Source organism: Lepidochelys kempii, chromosome 1 (genome assembly GCF_965140285.1).
Source record: "Lepidochelys kempii isolate rLepKem1 chromosome 1, rLepKem1.hap1, whole genome shotgun sequence".
Classification (NCBI taxonomy): domain Eukaryota; kingdom Metazoa; phylum Chordata; order Testudines; family Cheloniidae; genus Lepidochelys; species Lepidochelys kempii.
In genome coordinates this window covers 286848817-286869699 of record NC_136380.1, presented here as the reverse complement: position 1 = coordinate 286869699, position 20883 = coordinate 286848817, and the positions used below count along the sequence as shown (strand labels likewise).

Here is a 20883-nt window from a genome sequence, read left to right as displayed (position 1 = left end):
TAGCCATGACTCAGATACTGTGGGGGGAAGAGGATGGAGTATGCTGCACCACCCTAATATTGGGCTATACCAACTCACACAACTATCTAGGGCATAGTGTATATTACATCACATAGAAAAAACTGCACTGAAAACATTAAGGTTACAAAGGTCAAACACTCCAAAATCAGGAAATGCTAGAATTAAGGTCACCTGTGCAACTTTAACTTGGCCCCCTTGTGTATGTGCATTATGGCACAGTCTGTAATTATATGATCACATACCGTTCGTTTTACACAGGGCCCCTGCCTCATTCAGTGCACAGGATTGACTGTGTACAGAGAATGAAGCAGCTGTTCTGTTTTTGTATTTCTTTATATTCATTATTCAGTTTAAAAAAAAGGAGGACTTGTGGCACCTTAGAGACTAACAAATTTATTTGAGCATAAGCTTTTGTGAGCTACAGCTCACTTCATCGGATGTATTCAGTGGAAAATACAGTGGGGAGATTTATATACACAGAGAACATGAAACAATGGGTGTTATCATACACACTGTAAGGAGAGTGATCACTTAAGATGAGCTAATACCGGCAGGACGGGGGGGTGAGGGGGAAGAAAACCTTTTGTAGTGATAATCAAGGTGGGCCATTTCCAGCAGTTGACAAGAACGTCTGAGGAACAGTGGGGGGGGGGAGGGAATAAACATGGGGAAATAGTTTTACTTTGTGTAATGACCCATCCACTCCGAGTCTCTATTCAAGCCTAAGTTAATTGTATTCAGTTTGCAAATTAATTCCAATTCAGCAGTCTCTCATGGAGTCTGTTTTTGAAGTCTTTTTGTTGTAATATGGCGACTTTTAGGTCTATAATTGAGTGACCAGAGAGACTGAAGTGTTCTCCGACTGGTTTATGAATGTTATAATTCTTGACATCTGGTTTGTGTCCATTTATTCTTTTACGTAGAGACTGTCCAGTTTGACCAATGTACATGACAGAGGGGCATTGCTGGCACATGATGGTATATATCACATTGGTAGATGTGCAGGTGAACAAGCCCCTGATAGTGTGGCTGATGTGATTAGGCCCTATGATGGTGTCCCCTGAATAGATATGTGGACACAGTTGGCAACGGGCTTCGTTGCAAGGATAGGTTCCTGGGTTAGTGGTTCTGTTTGTGTGGTATGTGGTTGCTGGTGAGTATTTGCTTCAGGTTGGGGTGCTGTCTGTAAGCAAGGACTGGCCTGTCTCCCAAGATCTGTGAGAGTGATGGGTCGTCCTTCAGGATAGGTTGTAGATCCTCGATGATGCGCTGGAGAGGTTTTAGTTGGGGGCTGAAGGTGATGGCTAGTGGTGTTCTGTTATTTTCTCTGTTGGGCCTGTCCTGTAGTAGGTGACCTCTGGGTACTCTTCTGGCTCTGTCAATCTGTTTCTTCACTTCAGCAGGTGGGTATTGTAGTTGTAAGTATGCTTGATAGAGATCTTGTAGGTGTTTGTCTCTGTCTGAGGGATTGGAGCAAATGTATCGTAGAGCTTGGCTGTAGACAATGGATTGTGTGGTGTGGTCAGGGTGAAAGCTTGAGGCGTGCAGGTAGGAATAGTGGTCAGTAGGTTTCCGGTACAGGGTGGTGGTTATGTGACCATCGCTTATTAACACCGTAGTGTCCAGGAAGTGGATCTCTTGTGTGGACTGGTCCAGGCTGAGGTTGATGGTGGGATGGAAATTGTTGAAATCATGGTGGAATTTCTCAAGGACTTCTTTTCCATGGGTCCAGATGATGATGTCATCAATATAGAGTAAGTAGAGTAGGGGCATTAGGGGACAAGAGCTGAGGAAGCGTTGTTCTAAGTCAGCCATAAAAATGTTGGCATTCTGTGGGGCCATGCGGGTACCCATAGCAGTGCCGCTGATTTGAAGGTATACATTGTCCCTAAGTGTGAAATAGTTATGGGTGAGGACAAAGTCACAAAGTTCAGCCACCAGGTTTGCCGTGACATTATCGGGGATACTGTTCCTGACGGCTTGTAGTCCATCTTTGTGTGGAATGTTGGTGTAGGGGGCTTCTGCATCCATAGTGGCCAGGATGGTGTTTTCAGGAAGATCACCGATGGATTGTAGTTTCCTCAGGAAGTTGGTGGTGTCTCGAAGATAGCTGGGAGTGCTGGTAGCATTGGGCCTGAGGAGGGAGTCTACATAGCCAGACAATCCTGCTGTCAGGGTGCCAATGCCTGAGATGATGGGGCGTCCAGGATTTCCAGGTTTATGGATCTTGGGTAGCAGATAGAATACACCAGGTCGGAGTTCCAGGGGTGTGTCTGTGCGGATTTGTTCTTGTGCTTTTTCAGGGAGTTTCTTGAGCAAACGGTGTAGTTTCTTTTGGTAACTCTCAGTGGGATCAGAGGTAATGGCTTGTAGAAAGTGGTGTTGGAGAGCTTCCTACCAGCCTCTTGTTCATATTCCGACCTATTCATGATGACAACAGCACCTCCTTTGTCAGCCTTTTTGATTATGGTGTCAGAGTTGTTTCTGAGGCTGTGGACGGCATTGTGTTCTGCACGGCTGAGGTTATGGGGTAAGTGATGCTGCTTTTCCACAATTTCAGCCCATACAAGTCAGCGGAAGCACTCTGTGTAGAAGTCCAGTCTGTTGTTTCGACCTTCAGGAGGAGTCCACCCAGAATCCTTCTTTTTGTAGTCTTGGTAGGAAGGTCTCTGTGGATTAGTATGTTGTTCAGAGATGTGTTGGAAATATTCCTTGAGTTGGAGACATCGAAAATAGGATTCTAGGTCACCACAGAACTGTATCATGTTTGTGGGGGTGGAGGGGCAGAAGGAGAGGCCCCGAGACAGGACAGATTCTTCTGCTGGGCTAAGAGTATAGTTGGATAGATTAACAATATTGCTGGGTGGGTTTAGGGAACCACTGTTGTGGCCCCTTGTGGCATGTAGTAGTTTAGATAGTTTAGTGTCCTTTTTCTTTTGTAGGGAAGCAAAGTGTGTGTTGTAAATGGCTTGTCTACTTTTTGTAAAGTCTAGCCACGAGAAAGTTTGTGTGGAAGGTTGGTTTTTTATGAGAGTATCCAGTTTCGAGAGCTCATTCTTAATCTTTCCCTGTTTGCTGTAGAGGATGTTGATCAGGTGGTTCCGCAGTTTCTTTGAGAGTATGTGGCACAAGCTGTCAGCATAGTCTGTGAGGTATGTAGATTGTAATGGATTTTTTACTTTCAGTCCTTTTGGTACGATGTCCATCTGTTTTGCATTTGGAAGGGAAGATGTCTGTCTGTATCTGTACAAGTTTTTTCATGAAGTTGATAGATTTCCACTCCATACGGCTAAATGTAGTGCCTTGCATAATGACAGGTTTCAGAGTAGCCGCCGTGTTAGTATGTATCCGCAAAAAGAAAAGGAGGACTTGTGGCACCTTAGAGACTCACAAATTTATTTGAGCATAAGCTTTCGTGAACTACAGCTCACTTCATGTTTATCCCTCCCCCCCCCCCACCCCCCCAGGTTCCTCAGACATTCTTGTCAACTGCTGGAAATGGCCTACCTTGATTATCACTACAAAGGATTTTCTCCCCCTGCTCTCCTGCTGGTATTTGTTCATCTTAAGTGATCACTCTCCTTACAGTGTGTATGATAACACCCATTGTTTCATGTTCTCTGTGTATATAAATCTCCCCACTGTGTTTTCCACTGAATGTATCCGATGAAGTGAGCTGTAGCTCAAGAAAGCTTATGCTCAAATAAATTTGTTAGTCTCTAAGGTGCCACAAGTACTCCTTTTCTTTTTGCACATACAGACTAACACGGCTGCTACTCTGAAACCTGTCATTATTCAAGTTTGTGGCCCCAGACCATACCTAGTGCACATATCCAAACCTTGCACTGGATACAGAACTATTAATTTCCTCATGGTCTTTTCACCACAGTAGCTGAACCTAACAGCCATTAATGAATTTGTCTTCTCCAGACCCTTGTGAGGTAGGTAGGGTTTTTACAGATGAGGAACTTGAGACACAGGTAGATTAAGTCCATTAATTTTAGGTGTTTTAGGGTTGCATGCCCAGCTTGATACATCTAGGGCTTCATGTTTCAGTGTACTTAACAGCATTTTATATGTTCAAAGCACTGTATGGACATTGACATATCCCTGTAAGGCATGTAAGTAGCCTCTCCTCCCAGTCCTTTCAACCATACTGTCACAGTCTCCCATATCCCTTGACTCGTCCAACCTTCCCCTGCACTTCTGTCTTGACCACTGAGGGTATGTCTATACTGCCTTTGGGGGCAAGCCTGCTAGGCTGGGTAGACAGACTCATGCAAGTGGGGTTTGAGCTAGCACACTCAAAATAGCAGCATGGACGTTGCAGCTCGAGCAGAGACTTGGGCTAGCCACCTGAGCTCAGACCCAGGGCATAGGGTGGTCTTGAGACCCTGAGCCTCTAATTTCCTTCTCGCCCTTTGTTTGCCTTGTCTAAATGATCTCTTTTGGGCAATGCATTGGACCTTGCCTAACACAATGATGGCCTGATCTTGATTGGGACCTGTAGGCCCTACAAATGATTAATGCTACTCCAAGAGTTGCTAGGTAGGACAAACATTTCTCACTAATGCTATTCTAAACAATAGCAGACACTAAGAGGGAAGCCTCTCAACTGATTTCCCCCCACTTCTTGAATTAAATAGTACAAAGATGGTAGCAGTTTCTCTGAAGATCTGGCAGGAAGGGTACAAGAATTTTACTGACTGTCACGGTTTTGGGGCGAATCACACTTCAGACCCCTTTCAGTTTCTCTCAGGTGTACCCCTTTGGAGGCAGGTTTCACTAACTTCATCCCTCTCTGGGTGGAGCCCTATGGTCCTACCACTCCTAGACTGGATCTCGGGGCTGTCTGGTTAACACAGGTGATAAGCTGGGAGGCTGCAACCTAAACTGGGTTTGGCACCTTCTAGCTCTTTTCGTCTGGGAGCCTGTAACAACTGATGAGAGTGACTCAGAAACCATTTTTTTCAGAACAAAGCACTATTTAGTCATTCAGCCAAAGGCATGTAGCACACTGAACAAAGGGATAAAACAAAAAGGCTATATATATATTTCCCCTTACCTATATCTTCATATTTGGTAAGCCCCCTTCAGCCCAGTTACCTTCATCTGTGGGTTGGAAGACACAGACTGCCCTGCTGCAGCATGGTCTCTGTGTCTTGTTGCATTCCTATCAGTGCTCACTTGAGCAGCACCCAGCAACTCAGTCAACCCCCTTTACTCTTTTAGGCCCTCGATGCTTTGATGGTTTAGTATCCCCTTTGATCCTGGCCTCAGGAATGCGAAGAGTAAACCTTCCGAGCCTGGTTGGGGGCTGGCTGGGGTATTCCCTATTGTTTCCTCAAGGACCCCCGGTATTCTCTGGACATACTTTATCTTTGCCATTGTTTTGTTGTTACCAGTTTGTTTCCCTTCTGCCATCCTCCTTTGATTTAATGCCTTGAACTCACTCAGGATAATACCAACCAGGTGAACTCGGGGACATATGATATTTATAAAAAAAAGTAGCCATTGTTACCTCATTCGGCAATTACTATCTTCAAGTTGGAATTATAGTAGTGGGATTGGTACAAGTGAGCCATGTCAACTCAGCCAGATTGAGAAATGAGGAATCTCATGCATGCGGGGTGGAATTTCTCCACAAGAAATCCTGGTGGCTCACTTTTCCTGTCAAACACTGTGATGTGCCTATAAATTTCATCCAGCAGAGAATGCAACAGTACCAGAAGATGACAGAATAGTAAAAGGAGTGACCTCTAAACATCTCCAAGAGAGCTCAAACACCACACCAGGCAAAAGACATTACTGAAACCGAATGAACATAGCCCAGCAGGCAGTGCAAGCATACTCCTCCTTTCTCCTCACTCCCGTGGCAGGGGCCTATGCTAGTTCATGGCCTAAAGAAAATCTCCTAGCTTCAAGCAGAGTCAATGCAGCCTGGCAGAAAGGCGCAGAAGCCTCACGCCCAATAACCCTCATAAATAGAACACACCCTGCTATCAAGCTAACAAGTCTTAACCCTTCCACCAACCAGCAGGCCCTAAAAGACCTCTGGTGGATGTGGTAGTCGTAACGGCCACTGCCAAACAAACTCCCAAACTGCATTATTGAACCAAGAAAGGTTGTGGGCCAAGGGAAGTGATTTTAAATTTGAAATAACAAAAAGCAACAAAACACTTGTATTCTGTTTCAGCATCTGCAGAACAATAGTCATTGTGGTGCTACTTATTTCTAAAAATACAAACCTGGAAAAGAATCGTAGGGTAGGATTCTCTTCTCAGCACCAGGATGTGAAGAGCTATACGTGACAGCCACACCAAATGTGTGGCTGTGAAAATGGGGGCGCTTTGTTATGAAAAAGGCAAATTTTAACTTGAAACAAACGAGTGAGAATTTGCACTTTGTTCCAGGTTAGAATACAGGAGTTTATCAAAAATAGGTGTGGATGCTGACAGAAATAACCAAGTTTTACTTGATCAGACTGATGAATACCTAAGAACTTGTTTTTACTGGCAAAAAATTCAGTGATATAATGGAGACAGGCTTCCAGCTCTGTACAGTGTGAAGTAGTTCAATGGTAGAGTGGAGGCATAAGTTCACCTGATGGGATGATAGAAAAGTGCGCACCAGGCACCTAATCAAGATCCTTTCCTCACAGCTGTCTTTCTTTTCAAATAAGAGTTCTGAGGGAGGACATACCCTTCCCCATTAGTTGTCCTTTCAGGTTACTAAGGAAAGACCTGCACTAGGACTTCCCTGAGCCTGGGGTTCCTGTCTGCTACCCCTACCGAAGAGTGTGGAAATCCTGTATCTGGTCACATAGTTCTTCCTAGTCATATGTTCTGAGACTACATCTCCCAGTTTTAAAAGGGACACACAGGTCATACCATGCACACTGTGCTATACTCATGTGAATCCAGGCTCAATACCCTCTCACAGGAGGGAAGGTAAATAAAAATGTTTCCATCGTTGCTTATGTTAACAAAGCAGTGTAACTGTTTGTAGTGCTAACTTTTGCCTATTGAATTTCGCAAATGAAAGGGTGAATTCTCTCTCTCCTGGATGGATGGGATACCTGTTAATGACTGAAAGAATTATGCTTGTGCCCTGAGATATAAATATTTCTCCAAAGAATAAACAGTGGTACTAATTCTAATAATATGTGTTTAAGGTATAACCGGTATGAAGGGAGGCATTTTGGTTAAATAGGGGGCTGGGAAGCAGGACACTTGGTTCTGTTCCTCTGTGACCTGCAACAAGTCACTTAAGGCCTGATCCAAAGCCTACTAAAGTCAATGGACAGACTCCGATTGACTTCAGTAGACTTTGAATCAGGCATCTGGGCCCTAGTTCAACAAAGCACTTAAATACAGGCTTAAATCAGGTTGACTTCAGTGTGATTTAAGCATGTGTTAAAACGTTTTGCTGAATTGGGATTTTCAATGTCCTGTGCTTGTTTCCTGAAAACCTTGTATCTATTAATGTGGGGTAATACCTATCTTTTGTACAGTATTTTGAGATCTGTTGGTGAAAATTTGCTGTAATAGTGACATTTATTTATTTATTTGTACATTGTTAAATGGAACATGTGATTGTACATGTCATAAAAGTTTGTAATGATTTCTACTTTTCAAAATATCACCCATGAGTACAGCTAGCTAGAACCACCCTGAAAATTAATCCTCTCCTTTTCATCTTTTTTAATTTCAAGATGTGAAACAGTATCATGTTTCCTGGAAGGATAGAGGAGTGTGTGAGAGAGAGCAGGAAGTAGTAAAGTTAGTAAAGCACATAGTAAATCATTCTTTTGTACTGATCATTAAAACATAAATATTGAGCAATTAATGATCAAGGGATGTTCATCTAACTTTTTGTTCCCTTCTGTTTGAAGACTTGCATCCACAGATTCAGTCTTTATCACTATGTGTGACTTTGGTGAGGAAAATCCAGAGAGAATGGTGCCTTGTATTGTTGAGTACAAAAATAATTCCATTTTGGAACCTGTTTTGACAGTGTTCATACATCCCTCCCTGTGAAAGAGAAAATCAGAAGAATTCTGAAATTGTCACACACTGGCAGGAATACTGGAAAGTGGAAGTGGGTTCACAGCCATTTACGTGTTATTTTAACAAGCATCTAAGGTAAGTCACTGCCTACATTTGCAAAACTAGAAATATTTACACAACCTTTCCATCCTCTGCTCTCCATTGGTCTTATTTGAAGCAAAGTATTAGAAAGCCTTCCATTTTGATGGTAAACAATATGTGAGAGAATTCTCATTGCTGGTGAACAAAGTATTTTTAGTTTTTTTGCTGTTGAATTTTTTGTGTGTGTGGCACTGAAAGGCAGTTGCCCCAGAAAAAGTTTCCCTACATTGCAAAAGCTGACTTTGTTTTGCTACCAAAATTGACAAAATCCTTACTTGTAACAAGTTTGTGTTCCTTCCCCAAAGAGGAAGGAATTATACCATTTTCACTGTGAGGAGTTGTGTTCATGGAGGAAATGAGCCTTAGATTTGATTAAGGTTTGTTCACACAACTATCACTTTTCATTCTTTCAAAGTGGAGAGTTGTGGCTTCAGGCAATTCAACTTAGGGAATTATTCTTCTTTCTGGGTGTCTGTGCATTTCCCATTAGCAATAATGGGACTTACACATGTATCAAGGGATAGATAGCTCTCTTAGCTTAAAGCTGTCAACGTACTTCTCCATATATTTTCCCTTCTCAGGTACATGCACTGATTATTGTTGTTCTTCTCTTTTCCTGTTTGTCTGTATCTTTCATGTCATGATGTGTCCAGGAGTAAGTATTATACATCCTTGGTGAGACTGCATCTGTAAAACTGTGCCATGTCATTACCAGAAATGTGTAGCTAGATTGCTCTTCCCTGAATTCCCTCCAATGAAAAATGACTGTATATCTGCTGGGATGGGCATAAGAAAAGATTTGAAAAACAAACAAACAACCTCCCAAGCCTAAATATGAATAGTGTGGCTAAGGCCCTGATCCTGGAAGTGCTTAACCCATGTGCTTATCTTTACTACCATTGGCATCAATGGGGTTATTAACGGGAGTCAAATTAAGCATGTGCAAAGGTATTTGTAGGACCAGGGCCTAAGGGAAGAGGGGGACCCAATTCCATAAATATTTGAAGGGTGTAAACAGCAAGAAGAAGGATGGATGGATTAAAGCAGGATCTGTGGATTCAGTTAATGGGCTGGGAATGGGGATCTTGGTCTCAGAAAAGTTGAATCTGTTGGCAGGGGGGAGTTGGTGGCAAAGACAGCAAGAGTTTGTTTTGGCATGGTAGCAAGCCAGGGATTTTTTATCGGTTTGATTCCAACACTGGCTGTGATTGCCATGATACTTCTTATCAGATAACAGATGCAACTAGAATGTATGGAGTGACATTATGTTATCTATGTGGCTAATTTATCTGTAACTTTCTCCAGAGTTGGTCGGTATCAAAGGCCTTTCAGCTGATTCTTTGAGCTGAAGGCGGACCTCCGACTGGAGTGTGCACTGAAGCCAGAGTGCTGGCGCACAAACACCATCGTACTGTGCTATCTCACTTCACTGACTTTCATTACTTTCAAGATTGTTCAGCACTAGGGTGCTGATTCTTAAGATGACTGGGTTTTATATTAAGTTAAACTTTATTGGCAAGTACTAGGGATGCATTTTAGTTTTTTGCCTTTGACATTGCTCTTCTTATTGATTACACAGGAGACAGAGAGCGTGACGGGTTCCACCTGGGGTGCCACCTGGAACTGGGGTACCAGAGGGCTCAGTGGGCTACCCTCAGTGGGGTACCAGAGGGCTCCCTCAGTGGGGTACCAGAGGGCTCCCTCAGTGGGCTACCCAGTGGGGTACCAGAGGGCTCCCTCTTACACTGTGCAGCTGTGACAAGCTGCAAGGCCCTCCAAGCTTGCACTTTCACCAGCATTCACACAGATGAGGACACACCCAGCTGCAGTTACATGCAGGCTCTCTAACCACCATCCTCCCAGCCTAGGTCCCCAGAGCAGTACCGTCCTGCCCTGGTCAAATCTGGCCTGTATCTGGGTTTAATACTCTACTTCTCCCTCAGTGTGAAGAGGCCCATGTACACTTGTGGTAACCAAGCTGAGATTTTCCCCAGACACCTTAGTCAAACGCACACTGGTTTGGATTAAAACATAAAATAAATGTATTAGCTACAAAAAGATAGATTTTAAGTGATTATAAGTGGTAACAAACAGATCAAAGCAGATTACCTAGTTAAATAAACAAAACTGCAAACTGAGATATAATATACAAGATAGGTAGGATATGAATTAGCAGTTTCTCACCCTGAATGATAAACACAGTGGCAGATTCTTAAGGCACAAGCTGCCTTTGCTTTGCAGTTTGGGTTTCCCAGGTTTTCATACACAGGCTAGAAATCTCTTTAGCCTGGGCCATCACTTTCCCCAGTTCAGTCTTTGTTCCTCAGGTGTTTCCAGGTGTGGTGTTGTAGGGAGAGTGAGGTACCATCTTGTCATTTCCCTCTTTTATATCTTCTTCCCATTTCCCACAGTTCCTGGTGTAATCCTCGTGCTTGTGTGCATTTCCTCAATAAGCCATTAACATTGTTTGGCCTTTTTACTGTTGTACCTGAAAGGCTGCTTGTGGGTGTTTTCAACCTCACAACATATTCCAGTAAAACATACATAGCCAAACTTCATAACTTGACATATGACGATAGCACATACCATCCAACGAGATATTAATGTCGAGCGTATCAAGACTTTTAGAATGATACCTAACAAGGCATACTTTGTGCAAAACATATCCTAATTACATGAGAGTGGTGAATAAGGGGGTGCCAGGGTGTCATAGAGAGGTTGACAACAAAGTGGTTTAGAAATGTTCAAATAAACTCACTAATACAGCATTGATCGGATTGCATATCTTTTCATTTAGAGACAGGAACTAGTTTTGAAAGGTCAAATACGTAGAAAGGGAAATGCTTGGTTGGGTATAGTATTTTTAGGTTTTATTTATGTAAATTAAACAGGTTGGGAAGCAGAAAAACACATGAAGAACAAAAAGAAAAACTTAGTTCTTGATTTTAAAATGGGAATGTGTGCAGTTTTTGTTAGTGTTTTTCCCCTCCATGTGTGGAAAAGCTGTTATATGTTGTATGTATATAATATGTGTAAGTACATAGATAATGTGTTGGTAGGTGTTGTCGAAAACACTATACATTTGTTTGTGAGATTCTATACCCCTACACTTTCAACTAAGGTGTGAGAACTTGCAGACCCTCCAAGAGGCCTGCCCGTGGAAACCTGATAAGATAAGACTTGACATCTTCATTTTTCTAATTTTAAAAACAAGTAGAATGCCTGGCACACCCCTTTAAAAAATCTGGTCTTCTTTATACATCCTCAAGAAGCAAAAAGGACACAAGTCCATATTGTGGATTTTCCTTTTTAAACCCTATGTAGATCTCCTTTAAAATATTGCTAGTGTGTGTTCCCACGGATGCAGAGCTCCATGACCTAATGCAACATCGTCAGGTATGGTAGAAGCAGCAGCAGCACACAGTAACATTACATTGCAACACCTGAAAATAAATTCCGAGACTCTCTTTTTTTATTGTCCTGCAAGCCAATTTTGAAGATGTGGGACTGCTGCACAAAAATAAGCATCGTCTTGCACATTGGAAGACTAGTGGCAATGCTGGGGCTAAGGTGATCATATCAAAATAATAGCGACAGACAAAGGAAGAAGATGGTTTATAAGTGTGAGAATAGGTGCTTAGGAATTCATAAGATGCTTCCTTTTCACAATTTGCTTCATTAACATAATGATGCTCATTAACCATGATGTACTTTTCCATTTCAAACAAACAAAAAAAGCCAACTACAATAAACCATTGATCTCTTTTTATTTCTTTCTTTTTTTTACTGCTACTAACAAGTCCTGAAGGGTGTATGTTACCTGTCAGAATATATTGCAATGACCAGTCCTTGTGCTTGGTCCAGTTGGTAGCACCAGTCAGAATTTGGTGCCTACTGTGCCGAGGTAGACAACTGGTGAAAGTAGCAAACTGATACGGATGAGTGGAACTGATCGGGATTTAAATCAGGGAGGATAGCCAGAAGAACAGTCGTCCCACACAAGGAAATAATAGAATAGTGTTTGGAGTTATGTGGGCAACTGAAATATCTGTACTATGTGGGTGATTTTACTATCCCACCTACATATTTAAAGATCTGGAATTAGAAGGGGCAGTTATTTATCACTCTCTTGCTGAGGAGGAGCACCACTATGAGTGAAGGAAGAGATCACCCAGCAAACAAGAGAAGGAGCTGTGTATGTGGGCCACAAACTAAATAGCATGACATAATCAAGACTAACAAGAATCTAATTTCCTCTGTTCTGTTTGATCTCTCTCTGCCTCCCACTACCACGTAAGCATAGCACTTCTCCTTCTCTTCCCATTATTGCCATTCACACCTTATGCATGTCTTTCTGCCTCCACTGCTACCCCTTCCTGTTTAAGAACAAAAGAAACACTAGAAAGGACATACTGGGTCAGACCAATGATCCATCTAGCTCAGTATCCTGTCTTCCGACAGTGACTGGTACCACATTCTTCAGAGGGAATGAATAGAACAGGGCAATTATGGAGTGATCCATCCCCTGTTAAGCAGTGCCAGCTTCTGGCAATCAAGGTTTAGGGACACCTAGAGCATGGGGTTGCATCCCTGACCATCTTGGCTAATTTCCATCCTTAGAGGTTTTTAAGGCCCGGCTTGACGGTTTGTTAGTCACTAAAATGCACATTCTGTTGGGGAGCCAATTACCACAACAGACCTCTGAACTTTTGAGCCTTGTTCATCGCAACTACCACACAGTTGTACACAAACATATATGGGAATGTGCTTCCATTAGCGAACAAGGCTTTATATTTGTCTGTATCTAACCTACCATCTGATACCTGTGTCTGTGTATCCCATGACCAACTCCATAAGTGTGTAATTTTTTTTCATGATGTTTTCGAGGGTAGCTGTTTTTATTCTAGCGGTGCCTATCTCCTCTCTGGGACCCCAGGGAGGTAGGGAAGCATTACTGTCCCATTTTACAGATGGGGAGCTGGGGCACAGAGAGCCTAAGTGGCTTTCCCAGGGTCACACATGAAGTCTGTGGCTGAGCAAGGAATCAAGCCTAGGTCTCTCGTGTCCTAGACTAATGCCCTGACCTCCAGGCCATCCTTCTTCCCCTATTACAGTATTAGAGCACAGAAAAAATTGCATAAGAAAATTAATAGTTTAAAGGATCAAATCGTCAGTGGAGGGGCCCTTTGAACATTACCCCCCCCATGACATCTTTTGTCTGTATTTGTATAGCTAGGGAAGTGCATGGGTGTGTGTGTACATGTACACACGCAGGCACATCACTGTCCTGTCAGTGCTCTCCCATCAGCATATCTCCACTTTCCCACTGTACATGCCTTAGAGCCAAAATTTAGGATTTTATGCCAACGTAAAAGAAGTGAGTCGACTCTTGCTGAACCCTACAGTGAGTTGGTGCAGTACTGGGGGTTTTCAGTTCTAATAATTGGTGCAACCATGAGTGCCGCCAGCAGAACCCACTGTAATAAAGCACTGTAGCAAATTGGCTATATCCTCCAAGCTAGACAGGATTGTAAAGTCAGGAGTGGCATTACAAATGTTTTCTGCAAGTAGAGTTTATTACTTATCCTTCCACGTTTATTATAGAATCTCCTATAAGAGGCCCCAGGGATTGTAAACATTTTACTTTCCTCAATCTGCATATGTATTACAAATGTATTAAAACAAACCCCCAAGTCCTTTGTACACACAGCAGATTTATTCAGTGAGTGATAACTGGAATATCTCTGTGTGATAATTAAATAGCCTTTCTTCAAGATTAGTCTCATCCCAGGCTGATTCTGTGGCCCAAGGATAACCAAAAGCGCAGAAGAGGTGAAATTCTACCTTCATGGACAAACCTCAGAACAAATCACTAATGACATTTTGATACTGGATTCATTTGTCTGATTAATTCTGATTGATTCAGATTTTCTTTCTGAACATCGTTGCTTTTTCCCTTATTTGTTTTCCTCTTTTTTTTTTTACATCATATTTTTAGGCTTCAATTATCATGTTTGACTTAAAAATGCAATTTGTTAACAAAAGTCACTGTTGGAGTAGAGCTCCTAAAAGCATGACTCCAGCTTCGAGTTAAATCTTATCCAGCTGGTTCCATGGGGCCAATAGCCTTACCCACGCTGAGAAGAACCTAGCTCCAGGAGTACCCCAGTTTGATTTTAGTGGGGCAAGGTATTACTCGGTGCGAGGAGAGCTATCCAAGTTTGGCCCTTAGTGATCAGTTAGCTTGGTCAATTGGCACAGTGTTTTCAGGGTAGGGATCACTAATCCAAGTTTTCAAGTCTAAGGTACACCGTTCGTAAAATCGTTCTATTCCCATTAGTTGCAACATTTCCTCTGTAGTGGAAACTCCATTCCTTTACAGCCACTTTTCGAGGTGCTCTTCCCAGCTGACTTACAAATTCTGGTCAATAAGTCCATTCCTCTCCTTAATCCCTAATTTTGGAGTATTTAGTGGCCCTAGCTGTACCTGGTTGATGACTTTCAAGGTGTGATGGAATGCACCCTTCTATTCACACCCTCCAAATCACTGTAATAGTCTTTGTGCAAAATATGCCTCATAAGGTATCATTTGAAAACTAATAACTTGCTGGTCAGTAATATCATGGTGAAATGTGTGTAGCAACATTATATATAAAGTAACAAACATAAGCTGAAATCATGACTGAATTGTGTTTACCAGACAAGTCTGGGGAGTGGGAAAACCTGTTTCTCAGAGTCTAAGGACAAGCTGACCCCTCTAGCCAGGTGTCATCAGAGCTGATGGGCAGTCACCTGTCAAGTGGCCATTCTTTGGCAAGGAAGGGGGGCAGCAGCAAAGATCTGCATCTTAGAAAACAGCAGCATGGAATCTCTTTCACCACCAGACTCCTTGACACCAACCTCACAGCAGGAGTAAATTTTATCTAGGGTAACCCTCAAGAAAATACATTTCAAAGGGTGACTGAACTATAAAAGCATGGGGCAAAACCACTCCAAGGTATCTTCCCCCCACCCCCTCCTCACCTAGGGAGACACAATAAACAGCTGTTGGACTTTGGCATCAGAATCTGGCCTTAGAGTTTGGTCAGCAGTGTTACTGGAAATACATGGTAAGAAGCCAAGTCTACTTTGTTTAGTTTTAGTATTAGGAAGCATTTTATTTCTGTTTCTCTTGTAACCATTTCTGACTTTAATGCCTTATATTGTACTCACTTAAAAACTGTTTCCTTGTAGTTAAATAAACTTGTTTTATTCTTTAATCAAAGCTAATCCAGTGTTGTGAACTGTGTGAGTAACTCCATTTGTTGTATATTGATCGCCTTAGAAGGCCGACTGACCTAATGTACCTGGGCTGCCCAGGAGAGGGGTGGACAGTGCAGGACACACATTTTGGGGGAAAATTGGAGAGTTGGAGTGTGTTGGCGTCACCCTGCAGGTAGCAACCCAGGCTGGTGGAAGCCAGAGTGTGGCTGGTGTGTTACTGATAGGCTGCTGGGGTCAGCATTGCTGGACCAGGACTGCAGCTGTACACAAACACACTGTGACTAAGTTAGTTAAGTTGTGACCTGCATGTTGTTTGGCTGTTTGTGAGTGGCCTGCTTGGGAGCTACACCACCAAAGCATTGTGAGGTATCCCAGGTTGCAGGGCAAGGGTGACACAGCCCCTCACTGGTCTGGATTGCACCCTGGCATGTCATACAACATGTCTCGCATTTGCAGCTCACAGTCCCATTGACAGAGTGCCTCTATCAGCTTCTCTTTGTTTAGGTTTTTGTGCTGCGATTGGGAATTCTTGCTCTGCTTAGATCTATGAGCTGTTGCTCCTTTTTAAAGTCGTCTTTTGCCCTCATCTTAGTCTTACCCTGGAAAGAAAGAAAAAGGGTTTTTCTCTTTCATTCCGTATTCCCCACCCCCACCAGTGTCAGAACATATGAGGGTCAGCACAGCTGTATCTCTCTGTGAGCCAACACTGTCACCTTGTGCCCACCATTTCCCATGTGTTGGGACTGCAGCCTGACAGGGCCACGCCTTCTGGGAGAAGACGCCGTAGTCTGGACCCCTTTTGACCAAGAATCCCAAGCAGCATAGGCATTAGGCATTCTTCCTTCACTGCCCCTTCATGAAGGCTGAAGGTGGCCTCAGCTCTTTGAGGCAGTCTGAGTGAAATCTCCAAGCAGCCTCAAACGAGAGTGGTAAGAAAACCAGAGTTTTTTGAGACGGGGAAGTCAAATTAAACCAAAGAAATATGGTTGTACACCATAAAAACTATTCTTACATGTGTTATAGGAAAATAAGCAAAGTCTTACTTTTCTGGAGGATGTTCTACCTCCCCTGGTACCCTTTTGCAGGCAGCATGTCAGAGGCTATGTCTACGCTGCAAAACGCAGGTGTGATTGCAGCACGTGTAGGCATATCTGTGTTAGTTTTCATTTCGCTAGCATGGGTACCAAAACAGTGTAGATGTGATGGCACAAGCTAGCAATCCAACTACATACTCAGGGTCCCCGGAGGGCTTGTATTCAGATTGGTAGCCTATGCTGAAGCCTGCGTCACCAGATCTACACTGCTACTGTTACTGTTACCTGTGCTAGCTAGATAATAGCTATGCTTACCTTTGCTACAATCACATCTTCGCTCCACAACGCAGAGTACCCAGACAGACAATTTTTTAAAATCTTCCCTCTTGTCGCCATACCCACAACAATTGTTTCCCAGCCAACCTCACATCTCATTTTCAGTGGAACACCCCACACTCATGGGGCCTGTGCCCTTCTTTCTAGCTTCCTGACTATGTTTTTACATGTTAATTGACCCGGGTGGAGTTGCTAACCTGAGTGCAGCTCATTGCTTTGCATCTGAATTTAAAGAGAGGGCTCATGTAATTCTTATAATTCTCTCAGTGATCATTTTCTTCTTTATCAAATATAAAATGGTAGATTCATGTATAAGAATATGATAATATCCCTTTAAATAATTTGTGAGCCCTTTAATGGTGCTCTCTATATTTCCTATTTTAGAACCTTCCAAAAAATCAGTCAGAGCAGCAGTAGCATGTACTTAGGCCTGGCATGTCAGTGTACATGTAGTAAACATGTTAACATGTCATGTCATGTACACAGAAAATTATACAGTAAAAATAATATACGTTTAAAAATAGGACCTCTACTGAGTACTCCAATATCTGATACGTTGCACAGATATTTGGGATTGAAGAAAAAGCTTAGTATGCCTTTGGCTCATTTCCTCTATGGAAAACTTTTAAAAGATCAAGTATAAGACTTGAATATCTCTCTATAATGAATGTTACAATTCATCACTACTGTAATTTGTACAGATGCGTTCCAAATTCTCTGATAGGACACAACTGAAAGGAAGTGGGCTCTCTCTAATTACACCTTCATTGCCCTAACTGAATCCGGTTTTCAAGTTTGCTCGCTCGCTGTTTTATGTATCTTATTCTTTGATTACTACCCACTTTAAAAAAAAAATACTTAGTCTTAACTTCCCTTGCAAGTTGAGAACCGAGAATGGGGATGCTCTTTGTTAACCATTCATTGTCAAATTCCACTCTGTTAGTCACACTCTGGTAGGTACAAAGTGTGACAAAAACAGCATAGTATTTTCTGAGAAAATATTTTAGATTTGTGTGCTATCATTCAAATATCAAATATGGGGGGGGCAGGAGGGGTTATTATAGTTCTAGTAACTAATTTACTGTCTCAGTATGATCCAGGAACACCCAGGAGAGTGCACTTCACTTGCTGTCCTGCTGAATATGCCAAGTTCTTTTGCTGCTGAGGCAGAATCAGGGCCCCATTGTACTAGACACTGTGTAAATGTATAGTGACACAGCCACTACTGTCATGAACTTAAAATCCAAAGGGCTAATATTCAGTGAACTAACCATCTCCCACTGATTTCAATGGGAGGTCCATAGACTCTAGGGGTTGCCATATCAACACAGACTATCCATCATTTAGCCTGGAATTTTGTCTTTCCTGGGATGTTTCAGGGAAGAAAAAAAAGCCATAATATATTTAATGAATTCCACAGTGAGGTATGTGGGGAAGAGGCAAAAAAGTTTCATCCCGACTCTCCTGACTTTGAAGTTTGTTTATCTTATAATAATCAGAAAGCAACAGTATACCTGGAAATCAGAGGATCAGCAGCTGATGAGTAGGTTTGTAATCCCTGGGCCAGGATCTCCTCTCATTTCTACCAGTCTTCCATCAGTATAATTCCACTGACTTCAGTGAGGGTGCTTCTGATTGAAACCACTGAGGAGAACCATGCCAGCTATATTTAACTCACTGGGCTTAATAACACCAACGTGCAAGTTATTGGTTAGTATTTTAAGCAGAGCACTTTATGGGAAGACAAGCATCAGGTGGCCCTGGTGCTGAGGGGTAATGTTTGAGATGTCCGGATAAAGTCAGAACCAACATCAGTTCAAATCCTTTTCTGGGGTTTGAAAAAGTTCTGTTCCCCTCTGATCGTCATTTGTATGTGTGTTTCTGCACTTTGTGGCTCTGATTGTAAAAACAGCAGAACTGTCCCTGTATCATGAGGCTGATTTAACGTTATTACCATCATTACAGTGGGAGCAGAAAGAGATAGAAATGAGAAAACTTGTCCATAAGATTTCCAGACGAAGTTTTCAGATTTGGGAGGTGCAGATAAACAGCTGATATTTCAGGTGCTTTATCCAAACTGAGTTTCTAAACCTTTTGAGGGTCCCCTATTGGACATTAACAAACCTGCTACAGACCTGAATACTAAAATGAATTGGTCACTATGGAAATGGAATTGGCCTCTGCCTAGGGTAAAATTTTCAATAGCGCCTAAGTTCCGGTGACTTTCGAAGGGATTTAGGCATGTTTGAAAAGTTTACTCGTCGTTTCCATTGGCACTTGTTTTGTTTTCTCTAGCAAACCACAGATTGACGCTACTCAGTATGGCTGATAGAGTCTGCTGCCGTGAAGTCCCGTACTCGGCAATCGTAGCAGTTCAGGAATGAGAAAAAGGCTGTGTCTGTATTCGGAATTTGCCTGGATTCTAGCAATTGATGGCAATCCATAGTTAGGCTGTAGCAAACCCCAATGCAGAGAAGTGGCAGAACTGTGGGGAAAGGGGTTGTACTGGCACAGACCCTGCCTATGTTATATTTGACTGTTACCAATGCTTTGTTTCAAGCATTATAATTCTCTCCAGAGCCCCATGCCCAGTGTGGTAAAAACTAAAAGTTAATGAGTTAGAATGTTTAAATTACACTTTAAAAGTAATTATCTCATTTTGATGCAATTTGACACCTACATTTTAGAGTATTGATGTAGTGTATTAAGTGATCATTTTACTGCTTTTCGTAAATCATGCTCCGATGTTGTCACATTGTGCTATCTTTCACTGCTTTATATGGTAACCTAAAATCCCAGACCATTTTTATCTGATTGGGTTTTTCTCTGCAAAATACTTCAGCTAAAACACCCCGGCAGAATGCCATGAATGTTGATCTTATATTTGCAAATTAAAGCGGTGGATGAAATGGAATGATCCACTTAATCATTTTCTGCCACTGTTACAAATGTAATGCCATATAATAAATTGGTTAGTCTCTAAGGTGCCACAAGTACTCCTTTTCTTAATGCCATTATTGTTTCCAGGTCAAATGCCTTCCATTGAAGGATGAATTGATGCCTGTTTGATATATATATAATTTATTCCTCCTTTCTTTCCTCCTTCCTTTACAGACCAGATGATGTGCTGCTTAGGCGTACCCACGATGAGACGGTCCTCTTGCATTGCTTTCTCTGGCCTCTGGTTACTTTCCTGGTAGGAGTCCTAATTGTGGTCCTGACAATCTGTGCAAAGAGCTTGGCCGTTAAAGCCGAGGCAATAAAAAAGAGGAAACACTCATAAATGGAAAAGTCACTGAAGGAAAGGGAAAAAGTTGTAAGAAAGTCGAAAGTGGCAAATTGGATGCACCTACATGTCTAGGACACCCAGACAGGCCCGTTGCCAGGGTTTTGTCAAACTTTGGTGTTGCTGATGCCTGAGGATTATTCTTGGGGGACAGCTTTATGAAATGTCAACTAATTGCTTCTTCTGCTATGACAGTAAACAAGAATATTCCACTAAAAGATTCTAAACTGCACCAAATATGCTGTACTGTATTAGACTAAACTTGAACAATGGCTAGTTTATCCAGGTCTTAGTTGTACTGAGGGACGATATCAGAAAACCCGAAAGGTGGTGAATTTCATCTTTGCAAAACAATCTTTGTTGTTAGTATTTGGTATTCAATATTTAAAATATTATTTACTTTATCATAGACTGTATTTCTGAAATAATAAAGGATGTTGGTTTTGGTTTTTACCTTTTCTCAATTCAGTTTTTTTAATGTAAAGTTCTAAAGTAACATGTTCCACTGATTTTATTTTTTTTCACTGTGCTGGAGAGTTTCATTTTGAAATTGACACTTTAACCTGGGTCTAGACAAAATTCTTCTTTCATCCTCGGTTGTTTATCTTGCAAAATATTAAGATCTCTGAGGAATTTTTCTCTTGTAATTGGAAAACAAATACTGATTTTTATTTGAAAGAGGCAAACAATGCTGGGAATAATCCTATTGACTCAATAGCATTCAGTCCTTAGCAGTTCTATAGTATTCTGTTAGCGTTATCAGCTTCACAAAGTGGTGATATAAACCACACAC

At 42.1% G+C, this 20883-nt stretch overlaps 1 protein-coding gene across 1 annotated transcript in view; it reads left to right on the top strand.

Moving 5' to 3' along the window:
* KCNMB4 (potassium calcium-activated channel subfamily M regulatory beta subunit 4) overlaps positions 1–20521 on the top strand; it is a 33646-nt gene extending 13125 nt beyond the window's left edge. The window contains exons 2-3 of the mRNA XM_073331347.2: positions 8038–8165; positions 19919–20521. Coding sequence (XP_073187448.1) covers positions 8038–8165; positions 19919–20087 — 297 coding nt within the window. The 3' untranslated portion in view covers positions 20088–20521. The remainder of the gene's footprint in view (positions 1–8037; positions 8166–19918) is intronic.
* The last annotated feature ends 362 nt before the right edge of the window (positions 20522–20883 follow it).